The 21,212-nt window shown below is 37.0% G+C and overlaps 1 protein-coding gene across 1 annotated transcript; it reads left to right on the top strand.

Annotated features, from left to right (window-relative positions):
- Positions 1–5,643: 5,643 nt before the first annotated feature.
- On the top strand, positions 5,644–18,232 carry LOC124160965 (rhodopsin-like). The gene is made up of 9 exons (XM_046537099.1): positions 5,644–5,866; positions 8,827–8,954; positions 10,091–10,329; positions 10,866–10,972; positions 12,405–12,511; positions 14,129–14,276; positions 14,698–14,808; positions 16,271–16,437; positions 17,785–18,232. Exons 2-9 carry the CDS (start codon positions 8,827–8,829, stop codon positions 17,909–17,911), a joined length of 1,134 nt encoding a protein of 377 aa, XP_046393055.1. The 5' UTR covers positions 5,644–5,866; the 3' UTR covers positions 17,912–18,232.
- The last annotated feature ends 2,980 nt before the right edge of the window (positions 18,233–21,212 follow it).

The following is a 21,212-nucleotide window of genomic DNA, read 5'->3' as shown; positions in this document are numbered from 1 at the left end:
TCTACTACTAAATTTTACCCCACCTACACCTACCTTCAATACATATACCAGGCTTGCTGCACTTAGGTAAGACAGCTCTCGATAGTGATATGAGGGCATTGAAACCAGTTAACCGCGGTCGAGCAAATTAAAAAGCGTGGAAAATTACTGCAGCTGTTTGAATTATTACTATCCATGAATTTCCACTAAGTCAACTCGTCAACAATCAATCTGATGGAGGCGGAGTATTTGTAGCTGTAAAGAATTCAATCGTCAGCCAAGCGGAAACCGTAATGGTGACCAGAGTTGAATCTGTGAGGTGTTATGTAAAATGCCCTAACTCGAAAACTAAATTAGTATGATCGTTTTATAGATCACCCAACCAAGGGCCGAGCCAGGATTTTTTTCTAAGGGCAGGCAAATGGACTGTCTGACAGGCAAATGGACTTCTAATATTTGAGATTAAAAACAACATGCAACAATTACTGTACGAAATATTATCTTTATTTTAACATGAAAGTTATTAATGTGAAATTATATGATTGAAGGTCCGTAATACACAAAAAAACGAGCGTAATGATAACCGTATCAAAAATCTTGCCTTTTTTTTAAGCGTCTGAGGGGCACGTTACCCCGTGCCCCCCCTAAATCCGCCAATGCACCTAACTCAGATATAACATTAATTTTGGATTTCGAAACTCAAACAAACAGCATAGCATCCAAATATCCTAATGTTAGTGGTAAGTGGCTCTAGTGGCCTCGAAGTCATTCAAAAGAGATGCTAATGATTTTTTTTTAACCTTTTAAAGCATAAAATTGTTAAAATAAACTGAAAGTATAAAAGTTAATGCCGATGATTAAGCATGAATAACACTGAATTCGCATTTAGCGAATCCAAAACATTGAGAAACACGAGTTTTTATTCATTAAAATTTTTTAACATTAAATTAATAATAATAATACCATGGTAATATTTATTTCACTTATTCATCGATTACAAAGTACGTATGTACAATAAATAAAACAGTAAAGTATAATGTAGATACCCCGTAGGTAAACCTGAATTTAGGTTACCATCATCTCTTAAGGCAGCGGCTATACTTTGATCTTTCACACTTAATTATTAAAATAATTTGATTATGCATAAGAAATGTCAATGATTAAGTAAAAATGGCTGCTAAGTTGGCTTCAGCGGGTCAAAATCATCATAAACTCACGCAGTAACAGATGTTTTATATCGTTTACTTCTGAAACACTCAATTGTTTAAATAATGTGGTAGTAAAAAAGTGAATGTAATTCCTTAAGCAAAAATAACATTGACTTCGGTTTCAGCGGATCGAAAACATTCAGATACAGCTGTTTTGATTTATTTATACGTCGTAACACTCAATTGTTTTGCAGATTCGTTTCCAGCGATTCGAGATCATCTGGAAACAGCCGTTAAAATAGTAACATTTAATTTTTTAAATTATATGCATAACACAAACAATGAAAGCCAAAATCATAATAAAAATAATATCGAATTCGGCTTTAGTGGCTAGCAGTCATTAAGAAATAGCTATTTTAATATATATTATTAAAAAATTAATTTTTTTAAATAATTTGATAGCATAAAAGTACTTGCCAAAGAATTAGCAAAAAATAACTGAATATTCGGCTTCAGCCGATCAAAATTACCTCAAAAAACATTTCAGAAAGGATTAACTCAAAACACTATCGATAATGTGCTCATAGGATAGAAAATAAACTGTCGCGTTTACGAAATATCCAGTAACGAATTGTCTGGTTACCAATTGTCCCGGTTCCGAGATATCGGTTACGAAAGTGCCGTTTACGTACTGACTTGTAACCCTTGTTACTTGAACTCTGAAACAGCAAAAATGCATTTTAATTATTCATAAAAACTATATCAAAGCAAAAGACACTTTCAACATCAATTAAATATCTGAAATATGAGTTTTACGAATAAGAAGCCTGCAAGGAGTTGACTATATCGTACGTCTTTCAGCATCTTATGCTGAAGTCATAGCATGAAAGAAATATCCTCAGAATAAGAGCATAATTTTAAAAAATATTTAAAAAATCGCAAAGAGCGAGAGATGAAATGAATTGTGACCTAAGTTAAGGTTAATTTTCATTTATGGACCTTTTCATATCAGAGTTCTAAGTTGAATGCTTGTAGAAAAAGTATTTAGATTCTCTGTAATTAAAGATTATATTGGGTTGATGCTTACTTGTGGAGTAGCACTTTTGAGTCGAGATTATTTTAAGAACTAAGCAAAAGAGTTCATTCGCTTCATTGACGCGTTCGCGAAATAATGTAATAATTAACTCTTAACTAAATTGCAATATGTATGAATAATTTCGAAACCAAAAATTCAAGTTTTTTTCTTGTTTTAAGAAAAATATTTATTTATAACAAGTTGCATTTAACATACAACAATTTGCACAAGATGTATTTATTCCATGCTGAAATAAAAATTCAGCATGGAATCAAAGACAGAAAAGGAACACTTTTACAAAGAGAATTTGTATTTTTGATGATTACAATATCATGCGAACTTAAATGGGATTTCTACTTGAAGAGAGGTAATATTTTCCGTAGTAATTTTGATTTCAAAGATTTCAAGGTTGGTTTAATGTCACTAAGAAAAAGAATTATCCGATTATTATCCCAAGATAATTATATATGATTAATCTGTCAATTTTTAGACATTATTGTGGACCAACTGTGCTCCATAGTAATGTTACGATTTTTTTCGCAAAATATTATACTCGTAAGTAAGATGTACCTATAGCTTTGCCAGCCAAGTTCAAGGAGAATTCATGCTGACGAATTTCCTTGAGACTTAATTTTTAACGCATGAAAGCTGAAATAAATCGGCAAAAAATACCATACTTACAGATACACTTTAGAGCTTACTTCACATAAAAATTGCATGTGTCGCAAACTTTTTCTTATCGAATCCGTTAGCATTAAACTTTTCCTATCACAACGCTGAAAAAAATTTCCAACAATTATCCAGAAGCTCACATAACCTGAGTAACCATGCGTTAGAATATCTTATTCATTTTATATTAATACTAACTGACCAGGCGAACGTCGTACCGTCTCATTATCAATTAACAGTTTTTTTACACTATTTATAAATCAAGAGAGGCTGAACTGATTTAAATAATTTTTTACTTATTGCAATAAATTAAGAAAAAAGTTAAATGAAACTACAAAAATAAGAATTAAAATGGCTTGTTAGAAACATATTTTCTTTATCCAATCTACATAGGGTAGACCGAGGCACGCATACGCGGATTTTTTTCAATGAATATTATAATTTTGTCTAAAAATACATTGTGGTTTTATAAAGCAGTTGATAAAGTCAACATTTCATGCATTCAGTTGTTGGCCTATATAATCCAATATTCAGCCTTGATGATGAGCGCCGAGACGGAGCTTGAAACGTTGGCCGTTATGAATGAATTAACCCGGTGGGAATCCCGAGTTCAGTTTACCCACATAATTCGCCGGGGAAGAATCAAATCATATTTCAATGCAGAAGTAATAAAAAAATTGAGGAATTGAGAACACGAATTGCATTTTGAATTTTAAGACGTTTATTTACTTACTAATATTCGTTTAATATATTCATTACCGTATAAAATTTAGAAATAATAGTATTCCGTGAGTCTTACTGTAAAATGATCCTTCACAACATCAAGAACGTAATTACAGGATATGCTACTTGCCATTAGCGCTTTGTTCATCAATGTGATTAGATTACTTCCAATATTGAGAGATATTTTATAAATCATTGATAAATGTTAAAAGGTAACCTGTATGCAATACTACGACTTATTTTTATAAATGAAATATCAGACCACCCGACGTTACTCGGGGAGAATATTACCCATAGAAGAAGGAAACGTGGATTTTATTGTCTCATAGTAGGATTTTTAGGTAAAGGAACAAAGCAGGTATGGTAATGGTTAAAGGTACCGTATTCCGTATACTGTGCATGGGATAACTTTTACCCCGCTCCACAACATTGATTGTTTTGAGTGTCCGTACGCGCGTGGACGAAAAATGTCGTGTGATCGCATACCCCAGAAAAAAAAAGTTTGCACCGTGAGGATTAATAGGTAAGTGTCCTTTCAGTTTTTCCCCTCAGTGAGAGTATAAAGAGGTGCCTACTCCGCAGGATTTCCAACCACACAAGTTGCATGACGTGACGTAACAAACGGTTCGGACCACGAATATTACAAAAGAGGATCCTAAAAATCCCTCTAAATGTGTTGTTACTGACCACACATTTTAACGGGTTTGCAAAAGTCGCCACTCGCGCCAATGGCGGACAAATCGATCCGAGTTCCACGGAGAAATAAGGAATATTAGAGTAGTTAACAAAAATTTATATTCATGATGATGTGATCTATCAAATTCATAACTTTTCCATGCTATTCCTCGCAATGACAAATATTATACAGCAAAATGTAGGAAAAAAAGTGGATCGTATTGCACTCATCACCACGCCGCGGACATTTTTGAAAACTGAATAGAATGCAACCGAAGTGACAACAAAAATTAGCTTTTTATAGGGTGAAATTAGGCCTTATCTAATCAGTCCCCTTGGCCCGGAGTATGCTCCTGCTCATCTTGCTCTTTCCTGAAGGTTCCACTTCAAAATGGTTCACTCACGACTTGTACGCGGTTCCAACCGGAGCTCCGCAACCACTGTTAGTTTTATCGATACGTGGGGGCCAGTTGCCCTCCCTACAAGCAAAAATCATCGCAAAATTCTTTAAGGAAAATCAGGACCAGATTGAAACGAAAGTTTTGAACCAATTTTTTTAAAACATGAAAAATAGTATTAGCATAAGACATTCTCGACCTTACGCTCTTTAGATGCATATTCGTTACGCAATTCCAGCACCTGTGGAAATAGCCTCAATGGTCCTCTTACATCACGTGTCACAGCCTTCAACCACAGACTATCGCAAACGCAAGAGCACTGTTAGGAAATAAAACCTAAGCAGACATCCATTAATAACGTGAGGCGTTTAGGGGGGGAGAGGGTCAAGCCGATTCTCACCCATTTTCACTTGACGGAGGCAAGTATCAGGTAATTTTTTTTCCGCAAGAAACAGTATAAAATTGCGATCTTAGTAATCTTAAATACTAGTCTTAACTAATCTTAAATAAAATTAATAAATTTTTTTTTCGTTTAATCAATTATCATATTAATCAAAGCATATATTAATGTATTTACACTGAAAATAATAATTATGAACAATATTACGTGAGATTAGAGGGGGAGGTCGAGTCAAATCTCACAATATCTCACTAAAGGGGTCCAAAAATTGTCAAAATCATCTCAGGTAATTGATTGGCCGAACAAGTTATATCTTCTTGGGCATAGAAATGGAACTTTTGCCACGTGAATATACTAATATGACAATTTCAGAGGGAGGAGACATTGTATCGCCCATTATCATGCAAACGCCTTGACAGTGCGTCCGCGTATTATGTTAATGCGAGTCCTTACGAGTCACGGCTTCATGCAAGAATTATCACGTGCACCGATTCCTTCCTTGATTCAATGTCATACACTTCCCGAAACCAAATTTTTCGCCCGATCGGTCACTATATATTCCCAGGGCATGAGGACTCCAGCTCGTCAGAATCGTAGCGTGCCTCCATTGTGAGTAGACCTACGAGTCTTGGCGTCTGACTGCTCTGAGCGAGTTTTGGGTCGAGAGAACCGACAGCGTCTCGCGTGTGAAATCTGATATAGGATCTTCAGCGTCCATTTTGGTCACCAGCTATCAGGCAGCAGTTCGCCTTTGACCACCATCTTACCGGATTTTGATCACTACCTTCGTATCCTTGCCGTGAGTACATTAATATTCTATTTATTTATTTAAGTATTCTTCCGGTTAAGGTAGGTTTATATGAAGCATTTTGAAAATCACTCCGATCTGCCATCCCTCTCAAATGCACTTCGCAAAAACGCATACTCCTATCAACCTATCCATAAATCATATTTCCTTCCTCACCCTCGTCGCTCACCTGATATTCTTCCCTCTAATATGATTTTTAATCTAACATACCCCAATGTTGCATCTGAGTAACCACAAAAATGCATATATTTTAAGCTCTATTCAGGAAATATTTAAGCCACATGTTCTTTTTTCGCTGTAAAGTTTTATGGCAAAATACGTTGCTGCCACAATAATTTTTATTGAGTAAAAAATTGTCATATTTTTTCAATGAGAGATCTTAAAATTTAATTTCTCCCAGAAGCAGCTCTGGGAGGGTTAAAGGGTTAAAATTTCTACCTCGTTTGAGGCCGATTCAGAAAAATGTTTGCATCGCAAATTATCAACTGAGTGCACTTTTCTAAACTACTGTAAAATGATAATGATTACATTTTCCATTATTCTATTTGAATTATTATTATTAGTGTATTCTACCGATTAAGGTGCGTTTCCATGGAGTAATTAGGATCATTCTGGCAGCCTCCCCATCCTTCACGTACTTCCCTCTTCAATTAACAATAAGACCTTCCCCCCTTCATTCTAAAAATTCTAATCTATTCCTTCCTCTCCCTCGTTTACCTAACATTCTACCCTATTCAAAACCTTTCTGGAAAGTAGCGATGTGCCGCCAATGTGATTTTCATATTTATAAGTCCAATGAATTTACATGGCTAAATGCATTTATAAATTTTACACATTGACCACTAAAAATGTTACCGATTACATGAACGAGATTTGAGGATCATATACTCAAGTATGTTTGAATAACTTGGATATGACACATTGGAATCGGGTACCCAGAGCGGATCCGCAAAGTTTACACTCGTGAGGGCCGGGAACCAAGTCGGAGACTTTTACGCCCGCATACCTCGGGAGGGGAAGAACAGAAGAAGGAAAAAGGATAGGACGAGCCGCCACGATGACAGCCCGATGACGCCTCTAGGGAAAGGATAGGGATGGAAGGAGTACGATAGGGAAATCATAACGCCGTCATTAAGGAGACGTGGGCCAATACCAACGGAACCATAATTTGATGTTTCTATGGAAAGGAAAGATTTTTCTATGAAGAAAAACCCTACGATTTTCCGTAAATACACACAAGAACTATGCAAATCGTCCACTAAGGTATAATACTTGTCAATAAGAACATTTTTCAAATTTTATTGAGGCAAGCTGCCCGCCAAATTCTTAATTGATTTCTTGTTTCTAACAGGTTCACGCTTGATGAAAAGACAAAAGAGAATATCTTGCTCAATTTGTTGAGGCTGACACAGAACCCAAATGCCAACGAAACTTGAGAATATAAGTACAAATATAAGGAAAAAAATTAAATATGTCTTACAGAACAAAATTTCACTGCACCAGGATAGATAATGCCTTGCATGCGTTCACAAGTTGTTCACGAATTCATGAACACAAGCGAAACTATTAAATTTCGATTTTTATTTTCTACTAGGGTACATTAGACCTAGCTTTACGATGGGTCCGACTTATGATTGATTCGGCATACCTATGGAATTGATTTTGCGCCCGCTTCTGAAAATTTCAAATTTCGCCGATTTCTTTACCACTCGCACAATATGTCATCAATTTTATTATACCCCACCTTACTTGAAAATGAAGCGAATTTTATGTTATAGCTGAAGTTGCATGCGCTGATGTTCTTCATAATGATTCAACGCCCGGAAATAATGACGATTCAACTTTTCGATGGAATTCTTTTTATGATCGGTGATCAGGAACGGATTAATGTTGTAAAGCGAGGGTCTACACTGTACATATAGTTGAAATTATAACATCATTGTTTGCTTTCAAAAGCAAATGACGTTTCTAAACTGCTTCAAAATTACGAAAAAAGGGTTTTGACCCTTCATAGAGAGCAAGGCAGGCTGAAATAAAGTTTGATTCCCACTTGACCTAATAGGTCAGTCAGGCTTGACTCAAGCTTGACAATTCAAGCCGGAAAGCTGGATTAAAGCTTGAATCATACGGATGACTCTCTATGAAGGCTTGAAACAAAGTTGGAATCAAGCTTACTTTATCAAGCCTGAATCGAGCCTACCAATGCTAGCTTTTATATAATTCACACCGATATTTTATTGTCTAAAAATAGGGTTCATTTACTGGAAATTAAATTAGGTACCAATACTCAGTCAGTTGCTGTGCAAGGTCATATGAATGAAGATGAACATTCACGTGACTGAAAAAACGGCGAACTGAGACTGATATTTGAATTTGGCACTTAAATTCACACCGAGGGCGAACTGGTCACCATAGCGCGGAACTGACTTTTATATTTCACCAAAATAAAGGAAAGCTGCAGAGGCTTGGCAGCTCCAGCCGGATTGGCAGAGCTCGATTAAAATTAAGGGGGTGAGAAGCCAAGAGGTACAAGTGATTTTTCTTCTGAAGAGAGATGGGTACAGAAATCAGGTAAAGAGAACATGCGAGATCAACTAAATATTTAGTATTGTCTTTGATTTTCTACTTGATGTCAGGACAGAACAGAGTCTCACGTGTGTCCCATGGCCATCAAGTTTTGATATATTTCTTTTATGTATTTCTGTACATAACTCCATTAGTTTATAAACCCAATGCCTTAGTGCTGTTTTTGGTGTTGTATAAATAAATAAAAACTCTGCTTAGAAAAAAACTTTTATCCCTTGGCTTCTCATCGCCCTCAATTTTAATCAAACTTGCCAATGACAAGCTTGACATGAGAAAACCTGAATCAATCTGGCCAATGTCAAGCTTGACATGGCAAGGGAAAGTCCAGCTGTACCTAAGTTTACATGCTATCTGGATTGTTTCAGATGGAGACTATTGCTGAGGCAAGTGCCCGCATGGCGGCAGCTTCCAGATGGAGTGGAAATTCCTTCTCCAACGCAACAGTCGTCGACATGGTCCCCCCTGAGATGCTCCCCTGGGTCGACCCCCACTGGTAAGTCCCAGTTTGTGTGAATCATGAATTTGTAAGCACAGACGACAAAATACAGAATGTTTCAAAAATGACTTTACAACTTTGAAAATTCATATAAATTTATTCAAAAAAGGTAAAGAGCTGGTTTTAGTGGTGCTTAGAGGGAAACAAGTTTTGACTCGCGCAGTTCGCTACTTCAGAATCGCGCTTAACTTAACTTAAAATTGTCTGCCTTCACCGGACCCGAGCATGCTAGCTGTGTATTTTGGTTTGAAGAATCAAAGTCGGCTACTAAAATTTAGCGTAATTTTTGTACCAAGCACGGTAAAGATCCTCCTAGCTGGCCAACAATTTATGGGTGGCATAAATGTTTTATAGAAACGGGGTTCTCGGTAATACGTAAGAAATCATGAGGTCGTCCAAGCACATTTGATGAAGTCGTTGAGCAAGTGAGACATAGTTCTGTCAACTGCCCGACGAAATCGACCCCGCGTGCATCTCTTGAGTAGCAAGGCCAGCATTCAACGGTTTGGCGTGTGCTGAGAAAACGTGTGCATTTGGATTTTCAAAGTGGTCAAGACCATTTTGAAACACCATTTATGCTCCTCACTCCATGCATTGAAGGCGAGAAGTGTTTAACCATATGCACGCAGTTATAACACATGATTCTTAAAATATTTTCAAGAAAATACATTTCATATTTTGACTTTTTTGTGAATTTTATCCTAAATAGAAAGGAAAACATATCTCCTGCTAAACAAAATTGGGTGAAGGTGTTGATTGGTTAAAATGAAAACTCTAAGATCATGTCCTTACAGCTTTTAATTAGCTATAGGACAGACGCTTCTAATTTTCCTATCTTACACTGTTAGGTCGCATTGAGCAAGTAGTATAAACTACCCTTACTTTAGGGATCACACGTGGAAGTACCATTAACGCATCACTTTCTTGCCATATAATTTTAGATCTATTTTGAAAATCGTCATTTTCATTGCAGTAAATATTATTTACTTTCAATGAATCGGTTTCATTTAATCTAATTTACACCTCAGATTTGTCATTATTGTATTTTTCCACGGATAAATCTTTAACAAATGCGAATCACTCGTAAAAATGTGAAATTATTTAGGATGCAAATCAAACTTATGTCATTCAAGGTACCAGTTCCCTCCCATGAACCCCCTGTGGCACGGAATTTTGGGATTCGTCATCGCCGTCCTCGGTTTCATCTCGTGGGCTGGAAACGGTGTCGTCATCTACGTGTTCTCTTGCACCAAGTCTCTCCGCACTCCTTCCAACCTACTGGTCGTCAACCTTGCAGTATCCGACTTCCTTATGATGGTTTTCATGTGTCCCTTCATGCTGGTCAACTGCTACTATGAAACCTGGGTTTTTGGTAAGAAATACCTTCAAACGAAGCCGCGAAGAGCATTTGATGATCCAAAGAAAAATGATTTCTTCTGTCGCTTATTAAAAATGGGAATGTACTAAGATATGTGCGACGAATTTTTGGCCTAATTATGTAACTTGATCATGTAGTTCATTTTATAAATGCTTAATTTAACTTTCTTTCGCAATGCAACTTTTTTAAATTGATAGCAACTACACGATAGCTTCCCATTCTTTTAATAACTAAATTTTATTGTACATATAATACATACTTTTTAGTGATACTACAGACAATTAAGAATAATTGTACAAAAACGAAATTACAATGAAATTGGATTCATAAAAACAGTCACATTCAAAATATACAATAAGACTTAGGTGATAAGCTAAATATTTCAGGCATAATTAAATAAGTGCAAAGCGATTTGAAGGTTCATTTGCCCATTTACGTGTGCTAAAAACAGTGAATAGGAATTTATGATCGAGCTTGTCGAGGTAAAATTTTGAAATATATACTCCTTTTATTGAACGTATTCCTTCCAGGTCCACTCATGTGCCAGATTTATGGCATGGCTGGTTCCCTTTTTGGATGCGCCTCCATCTGGACCATGGTGACAGTTGCCCTCGACAGGTACAACGTGATCGTGAAGGTGAGGAAAGAGGGATTTCCTCGAATATAAAAAGTTGATTCCGTAAAGCATGCAAAACTTTCCAAAGCTGGAGCAATTACTGTGGCTTATGAGCGTAACTAACAAAAACAATTTTGAGCCAAAAAGATGATATTTTAAGTCAACGTATTGCAACAATTCTTGTTGACGACATGGAAAAAAGAAGAGTACTGTAGTCAGAATAGTGGCGTTCGGGTGCTTGGCTTGTCGCTCCCGATGTTTTTCCGGAAGCACTTATTAATTGTGTTGACAATTTGTATGTTAACTAAATTTGTAAATTAACGGTACGGTTATGAAAGATTTGATTTACAAATAGCAATTTTTATCATCGCTCTCCCTTTACAATATCAATCTATCATTCAATCCGAAAGGGGTTGAATGAATAGGTGAGGATAGAGCTTAATATGACTTAGCCACTGGCGTGTATATATCATTCATTCTGAGTAGGAGAGGCAGTTCCTTTTCCTAAGCCTCCTGGCATTTCTAGAATATTTGTACGAGGCTTACCGTACGATAAATAAATGCTCCTCAGTTTGTCTTCCTTTCTGGTCAATGATCTATTGTGTAATTTTAACTGATTTGGAGTGCCCAAAGTTAATTTTGTGAAAGATATTTTCACCCAATTTAACCCAGGATTTGGACCTGCAATCCTTCAGTATTTAGCCTCAATATCTCAAATATTTGTATTTCCTTTTTGTGAAGAGATGGATTTTAAACGATCCATTAAAAATTTCATTTTATTTCCATTCCAGTATTTCTGAACTTTCTCCTATTAAAAAAAGCTATATTTATAGCGCATTTTCTCATACATATGAATAAAAAGGCGCTATTGTGTTAGGTTTGTGTGCCCGTCTATACATAAGTCCTAACTTTCACGTCAATTTACAGAGCACCATGCAATGTGACATGATTTCCATGGTGGTCATAGGTTTGGTATGGAATGCTATTTTCAAAAACATATGATGATGCCCACATCTCGAATCTACGGCCTTAGTCTGAGGCTTTGTTTGATTAGACATGATGGCTTAGTTTTTGCGATTTTCACGAATTTTTAAAATTAAGTTTAAATAAAAATATTTGCACTGTAAACAATCCAATGATTTTTCAGTATTTTGAAAAACTAATTACTTTGAAATAATTGTCTTTGAAAAATATTAGTTGTAGTTTTTTTTTACTATCAGCAGTAGGTATAATGCACTGATTGCTGTAAAAAACTGATTTAATTTCCTTCGCAATTCACTTTTTTCGTATAATTCTAGCATTATAATTATCACAGCGTAATAAACTAATCGCAGTTTCATATACTAATGGCAGTTTAATATACAAATCGAAGTAAAAAACTGATCTATAAAAGAGAGCCTGCACTCTACGTCACTCACTGCAGTGAGTACTGATATATTTTTTTACATTCCAGGGCTTATCTGGGACTCCACTCACAATCAAGAGAGCGCTAGCTTGGATCACCTTGGTCTGGGTTCACGCCGCTGCATGGACCGTAATGCCCATGTTCGGCTGGAACAGGTGGGTGTGATCGAACGATCGGCTTTTATCATAATGCTTATAAAGATATCTTACATTTTTATTTACATATTATCTTGAGAATCATCTGGACCACTGAAACGTAGCATGTATGAGTTGATGCGGAGTTCTGGACACGTACTGTAGTTTTCATTTTCAATGTCGTCAAATTTTCGAATATATTTGTATAAATAAGGAAAACTAAATCCAGGGATAGAAAATGTCACTGAATATCTTTCCCCAACCAATATTTCTACACTTGAAATACAGATCAATCATAAAGGAAAAAGTAAATAATTTTCCTCGTTGATAAGAGACAGATTTATCAAATCAATAAGAACTTCTGACTAAAGAGTATTTCTGATATTATCAAAAATATTCGTAAAATTTTTACTGAAGGTATCCATGCTAAGAGATATATTCTTTGATAATTTTGTTTTAAAATGCGTGAAATGTACAGCACTTGTTTTCAATAGGATAGTATTTGGTTCATCTTCAGGTTTGGCTCCTTTATGTCAAAGTCAAAGTTACTTCTGAATTCCCGGGAGTGTTATCGCAGTGTTACTGTTTACAATGAGAATTTATTGTCGTTCTCATTTAATTACTAAATTTATCAAATATATTCTTTCTTCATGATTAAGGAAGCACCGGTGTTTCAGATGATGCAGTTCCAAATTAAGAAAATGCCCTCTGTGGCCATTTTAATGCGTGAATAACTTCATGGAAAGTGACGAACGTTTCTAATGCCAAGTACATAAAGTTGCTTATTACTAATATCTTGAGTGACTAAGGTAGGAAGTGCACTTGAAAAACCATTCAGTGAGGGAACAATTGAAAATAAAATATACCGAACGATCAGGAGAAAACACTGGCATTTATATCTTGACGGAAAACACATGTCCACAGGAAACGCCAAATTCCACTGATGAGAAGTAATAGCTGTAGTTTTGATTAAAATCTTTCCCCTGACAAAACTGTGACTACGCAATGGCACTAAGAATGCAACACCGTAGCCGCTCATAGGACCATAGACTCCATACGCATCGAAGTGGATGCAGCTAATCGATGTTAGAATATTTAGTAAAGTCCACTTGCATGCCAAATAATAGGACAGCGTGGTATTGCGGGTAATATCCGAAAAACGTCACCAAGTTATCGGTACATACTACAAAAAATATCGTTGTTACCCAAATCAAGAGTTTGATAAAAAACAAACTTCCTTTTCCTCATCAGACTTTATTTTTACATCAGGGTTCTTTCTACTATATTCTGATTTTACTGGACTGAACTCATTACCAAAGGCTTACATCTACAATATCTAAGTTATATACATCTTTTTCGGGGATTAAGATGTGTTTACAGCCAATAAAACACCATTTTATGGTACAAAAACACCACGTTTATCCAGGTAGCGAGTTAAAACCAGTTATATCTATGGGGAATAAGAATGAACAGTTACATGAAGATAACGAAAAATATAATGATACAAGAAAAATTGGTAATAATAAAAATATGAACTAACATCTTATCGTCGTGTCTATTTAAATCACTGGAAATTGGGTGATTTTAATTGAGAGAAATGTCGCCTGAAAATATTTTTACCTTCTCTCTTAACGACAGGTATGTCCCAGAGGGTAACATGACCGCCTGTGGCACTGACTACCTGACCAAGGACTGGTTCCACAAGAGCTACATCCTTGTCTACTCCGTGTTCTGCTACTGGCTCCCTCTCCTTACCATCATCTACGCTTACACCTTCATTGTTCAGGTATTATTTCATCACTATCCATTGATAAATTCAAATATAACTAAAAGAACTCAAAAGCTACCTTGATACGATTGGGAAATAAAATAATTCCTTCAAAAATACATCGACTGAATCAAAACAAGATTTTTCGGCCTTATATTTTCTTACTTACCATGAACACTTTCCTCAAGAAAATGTCCATGATAAGAAAATCTGTACCGGCTCTATAAACTTCAATTGAATACAAGATTGGCTTTAAAATTTGGTCATAATTTTAAATTGACATACAGATGCATAGAAATTCTTTAGAAAACTGCTATATAAGTCCAAAACATTTTATAAATTCACTTATATCAATAAAATATAAGTTTATGTATTATTTTATATAATTAATGCTAGCAATCTAGTCCATTTGATCAGATGTAAATTTCTTGCTGCACAGGCTGTAGCTGCCCACGAGAAAGCAATGAGGGAACAGGCCAAGAAGATGAACGTAGCTTCATTGAGGTCCGCTGAGGCACAAAACACCAGTGCGGAGTGCAAGTTGGCCAAGGTAAATTAACTACGTCCTTCTCACAACAATATGACTTAATTTGGCCTGGTATTGGCTTGAAAAACCCGTTGGTCCACATATACTAAAAATGGTGTAATTTGACTTCTGATGTTCATTCTTACTCAGTGACTCAAAGAAAACGAGACTCCAGGGCAGGCTCGCAAGGATACACTCCTAGGGCAGGGACTGTAAGCGCTAGCTTTTCTCCTCTGCACCCAGAAGGGGAAGGACGGGAAGGAACAAGGAAAGGAGGCGCCGCCGCGATGAGAGTCCGACGACGCCTCCGGGGAGGGGATAGGGAAGGAAGGGAAGGGACGAGGAATCCCGCACCGTCACAAAGGCGGGCGGGCCCTACTAACAGCGAAACCAAGCGTACGCTATTAATATTCTACCGATCCTAGTGGATTTTCCTATGAGGAAGAAAAATCCATCGATCGAATCGGTAGATACTAAGTGACTCAACCCGAAGGTCTGTTTGGATAGCTGAGGGTAGAGCTTACCCCAGACTTAACCACAGGTGTGTAAATCACACATTCAGTTTCTTTCCCAAGGCCACCTCGCACTTACAGGATACAAGGCACCTCCCGGGACTTCATCCGGTACTCTTGCTCATCAAGAAAGCGCTCAAGCCAATAGGCTACCACGCTCCTATCGAGCGAATCTCAATTTATCCTCAAATTTACCATATTAAAGAAGATAGTTTTGCCTTTCTCGAATATATATAAACTATAACAAGTCCCCTCATGACTTCTCCGCGGTTTGGCTGTGATTAAGAGGGTAGTAGGATTATCGAGTCCGGAACATAATCAATACATCAAGTTACGCGATGGTTAAGTTGCTATGGGCGGACTTTTGATTGAGAAGGAACCCTACTTATCGTGCAACAATGCTTCCAAAGCTCTTTCCTAGTTTCCCAGTTTGCGGCAAAGCTACAGATAATTTTGATAACTAATATCGCGCTTATTTTCATTCACTATCAATTTCAAAAGCACATTACCATAAAATGAAGCCAAAATTTTGAATACAAATTGAAAATTATTCTCAGTTTTGTTTGTACGACCATAAGAGCAATAAAATCCCCTTGATGGAACTGTGTGATGCACGTTTACTCCAATAATAATTCAAATTCATGGATTATTTGGCAAGTAAAAAAGTCATAGACCATCTATTTCAACTTCATATCAATAGGAGTAGTTGTATCAATAACGTTTTTGCAGTATACGATGTCATTTTCTTTAGGTATGGAAAATATAAGATCTCGTCAAACCAGGATCTAGAAAATGGCATAGTAATATTGGAGCCGTTTTGTCCATTTTTTGAAGCTAGTGCTAGCCGATTAAAATGTGAAAATAGCTCTTATAATGGACTAAGAAAGCTCTTTAATGCTATATTAATAGCTTTTCTGCCAAGACTAAATACCATACTGAAACGTCATTTAACGTCATATTTGAATTTTTTTCAGATTGCCCTTATGACTATCTCCCTGTGGTTCATGGCTTGGACTCCATACCTCATCATCAACTTCTCAGGAATATTCGAGACGATGACCATCAGCCCACTGTTTACCATTTGGGGTTCAGTGTTTGCCAAGGCAAATGCTGTGTACAACCCCATTGTGTACGGTATCAGGTAAGACATGAAAAGTTAACTTTTAATTCTCACATACAATAGAGAGAAAAGCACTGCATTCCCCACTATGGTTTCGAAAACACTATCTTAATATTAAGGTCAAACAATAGTCACGCAACGTTGTATGCACAAAGTGAATTTTATTTTCTTATTTAGTGGTCCAACGTAGATCAACTATACGGATTACTTTTTAGGGGCTTAAGGGATGGGACACTAGGGTGGTCCTTATTTTTTTCGAAGGTTTAATTGCGCGGAAAATTTGCGAATTGTATACACAAAGCAAAACAAAAAATATCAAAATCGGTTCTCATCTTCTGGCAGCGCATGGACCATAAAGTTTGACAAAATATGAAAAAACTTCATTTTTGCAATTACTCCCTTTTTAATTTGATGTTTTCGCATCCAATAGTTCGTGACGTATTAAATGAACCTTGAAACATAGTGTTTTAATTTGGTGTTGGTCAGTCGATATCTTTCAGTCACCCACAGGGCTTAACATTTGCCAAAATGTTCAAAATTTCTCATTTTTACGAGTTCTTTTTTATGTCTTTAACATACTTTTTTAATGTAATGCGTACTAGTGTATATTTATTTTGAACATAAGAACATTGTTTTATTATTGTGTGAATAAATAAACAACTTCCCGTCGCACAATTAAAGCTGTATCAAAGCAAAGACCGCCCACATATGATGTGCCCTCCCAAATAAAAAATTCACATCGCTCCTCTTTTGGCTCTTTTTCTGTGTTATTTCGTTGATATTGATAATTTTCTGCGAAAAATAACGCGGGGAAAAACGAATAAAAAAGTAAGATTGTTTCAACTCGCCCGTTATCTAACAAAAGTTCACATGGATTTCCATGCGAAAATAAGAAACATATATACGCTTCCCAACATCTGATACTATGAGCATCTGTACAATTGAGATCTGCGAAGAGGCTCGGGTAGCCAAAGGTTCGTGGTTCGATTCCCGGTCCAGGGAAATTTTTTTTCATGGCAATAACATGTATATTTCACCCAGTGGCGCCGACTCCATGGGGCCTGAGGGGGTCCGAGCCCCCTCTAAAATTCGTTATGGGTGTGAGGAAAAAATGTGTCAGGCTTGTCGATTTTCCCGAGTGTCCAGATATCGATATTCGAGTTATCAGGGTTCTAATGTTGATCATGACTCTTCTAAAATGTTTAAAAAACATAAAACTAACTATTTATAGAATTTCCCGGGACAAGATCTCCGGTTTGGGCCCCCCAATATTTTTTGTAAGTCGGCATCCCTGATTTCACCGCCGTTCACGCGCAAGTCTTCAAAATATTACAAAATTTTCATGGTTTCATGCTTTTATCTTTACAGCCACCCTAAGTATCGCGCGGCCCTCAACGAGAAGTTGCCGATGCTGTCTTGCGGTGGCGACTCCCCGGGCGACAACCAATCACAGGCCTCCGCCACCACGACGGCCACCACCGACGAGAAAGCCTAAGCTGCGTGGATCACCCGCCAAGATGTTATGAGCAGAGAGGAGGATTTTCACAGTGTCGCACCAGAGAGTGCGCACAAACGAAAGATCCACAATGCAATTATGTCATGTACTGTACTCTGAATGTACTGCAGGCTAGTGACGTCATTGGCAAGAATGCACCAACGTGAACCAGTGAGAACGGCGTGAGAAGGAGACGGTGAAGAGAAGTAGATGGTGAACTTCAGGACTTACTTGAAGATTGAGCGGGAACAATATCGTTTTATCTTAAAACGGTGTCTTTTCAAACCTTTTCTATCCATGAATACATTTCCTGAGACTTAATTCTGAGCATTTTTCTTTAGCAAAAATAACATCCCTATCCATTCATTATTCATCTCTTTCATATAATACAGGATATTTAATTACATACGTTATGCTCTGAGCTCTGACTTCTAGAAATGGGGTCTGAATATGGGGATGGAATTTCCAGAGGTTCATCATTAGATGCTTTTATGAATGGAATTATTAATCCGTTTAGTGATTTTTATATGTTATTAGCGTACACCAATGAATGAATTCGAAAGCATACTTCAATTATGATCGCCTTTTAAGTCCCAGTAATGTGAATTAGTCGTTGGGTAATTTACACCATCTAATTCGCCAAACGGGACGAATTTTATTGAGGAAAATATATTTCAACCATCATACCTATTAGTAGGGCCGTGTTCCAATCCATAGGGTGCACTCTACGCTCTTGCGCTCTTACGCTCTAAACGGCTCTTTCGCTCTTTCCTGCTCTTATTGCAAGTAGTGCCACCACTGTCAAGTGGCAGATTTCGAAACTGAAAAAAGTTGAGTAACAAATTTGGAGGGTAAGAAAATAGTGCAATGTTGTTGTTGTTATGGAGTGAGTGTTGCAATAATTTAATGCCTTATAAACATATGTACTTATATATATGCTTACATGTACTTATAAATGGAATTGCAGAAGTTAAAACGAATAAAATACGGCATAGGCGAGATTTATCAATTGTAGGCTACTAATTTCGTGTAGGCAACCAATTTCGTACATTCAGACAAATTTAAGTGGTTTTTATATCTGAAAACAATTTATTAAAGATGTCGTTAAAATGAAAAATTATCACTGTAAATAGGTACCCGTCATAATATTTGAAATACGGCAGATTTAGGGCATCCAGCCAAAGCAGAAAACTTCATGCATAATTCCAGCTTCTCCAGGGAAATTTTACAAATTCCCAGATTAATCTTACGTGATTACTGCGATATATTCGAATTTTAATACACCCGAATCTCTTACATGATTTTTAAACCATTGAAGTGATTTCATGTTATATCATATTAATATATTTACAAGGAAAAGAAATCCGTTTGTTAGCATTGACATTATTCAAAGCAAGCCTGACGAGCTGCTTCAAACTCGTAACTAGATGTCGACGTCACCTGGCATTCTTTTGAGTCTTACTTGAGTACATAGTTAGATATTTACATTCATTCAGATAGAGTACATATATTAGTATATTTCGGTTCTGTTGTCTCGTCTGACATTGCACGTTTCGTTGCGGCTGAAAAAACTCTTCTTAGCTATTGCACCTAAATCTACAACAATTACATTTTAACCAGATAATGGGCGTTGAACTGGAAAAATTATCCGTGAAATAAAATTTGATATAAACGTTTCTACAGTCCCGGGTTGGATCAAAAATTCATGCATAATTCCCGACTTTCCCGGTCGCTGGACACCCTTAAATTCGCATCTATTCAAGATTCATTCGGATTCGATATTCACTCGATTCCTTATAAACGATTTAGAGAACCGAATCATTGCTCCGAATCAAATCCCATCCGAATCCACGAAAATTCCACCTCAACGGCGGTAGACGAAGGGCTGAAGAGCGAGTAAGGGTGGATCCATGCGCTCTCTCGTGCTCTTCGACTATGCGCTCTTCAGAGCAGAACGTAGAGCGGATTGGAATCGCACTACGTGACGTCACTTCCGAAATGTGACGATCCAAAAGTGCGGGTAAGAGCGCAAGAGCGCATTTACGGTGGATTGGAACACGGCCTATGTTACTAAAAAAACAGCTGAAATACGAAACTGAAAATTCCAATCTTTCTTCGGAAGGATTATAGAAACTATGGCAGAACTTTGTGGATGAAAGTACCGCTTGGATACATTTTTGGATAAATTGAGCTACTACGTTGCCAGATATATAAGCATTACTGCTATTCCTTTGGGATTGAAATAATAAAACGCTCCTTTTACTCTGTGTAAAGGAACATTCTCGAGAATCTGGTATCAAGCATGCTTCTGATTCCGAAAATTATTCCATACTAGTTTATAATATTTTTAAATCCAATTACAACGCTTTACGGTGCGGAATCGTACACGCTGAGGAAAGAGGAGAAAATAATGTAGATTCTCGAGACGTAGAGTCAGCTCTAATTTTCCGTCAAGTGTTTTGTAGGAAATATTTTGTTTTAAAGTATACATTTGCCGTCATCAGCAAACATAGCCGTGCTGGTGATGATTGCAACTGATAGACGTCTGTCACAAAATATACACTAGACCTAGCGGAAAACTCAAACCACATGTTACAGAAAAACTTTTGGGCTACGTCGCTGCGTCAATACTCGGGTGTTCCCAACGTTTCCAAACCGATACTGATCGCTTTTACAAGGGAATCGGAAATTTCCCTTGAATCGTTGTAGCCACCTGAAAACTGACGCGGCGTCATAGACCAAAAGTTTTTATTTAACATGGCGAGTACCCTCGAAACGAATAACTCCAATCACAGTCCGCAAACAGGGAGTAAAGAAAATGCCAACTAAAATCATCCATACCAACACATGATTTTTCTGCCTATTTATAAAACAGCGATAAAAATAAATCCAGGAACGAAAGCAAACGGTATTGCGCAGTTGAAAATTCTGGTATTGGTAGAGTCAGATTACTTAAAGCCGATTGTCACTTACATTGAGGCTTATGATGTCTTTTTTCGCGGCCAAATTTGAAATTCACACTATTACTTCAATGAATTTGAAAGCCTCCTACTATACGCAACAGTGAGGTATACATAGACCTTATCTTTCCTTCTACCTACTCTATTCTCTACGGGTCGAATAGTTCAATCTGGCTTGTAAGTATATCTCCATACATAGAAGCTATGCACGCCATTCCACCAGCCCTTGCCTTACTTTTCCCTCTATCCTTTTCCTTTCCTCTCCCCGGCATTTCAGCATGTTCTGCGCATTTGAAGGCGTTAGCTTTCGCCAGGGCAGTGAGAAATGGTAAAACTTTTCG

The sequence above is a fragment of the Ischnura elegans genome, chromosome 6, assembly GCF_921293095.1.
Source record: "Ischnura elegans chromosome 6, ioIscEleg1.1, whole genome shotgun sequence".
Classification (NCBI taxonomy): Eukaryota; Metazoa; Arthropoda; class Insecta; order Odonata; family Coenagrionidae; genus Ischnura; species Ischnura elegans.
This window is presented reverse-complemented; position numbering and strand designations above follow the sequence as displayed.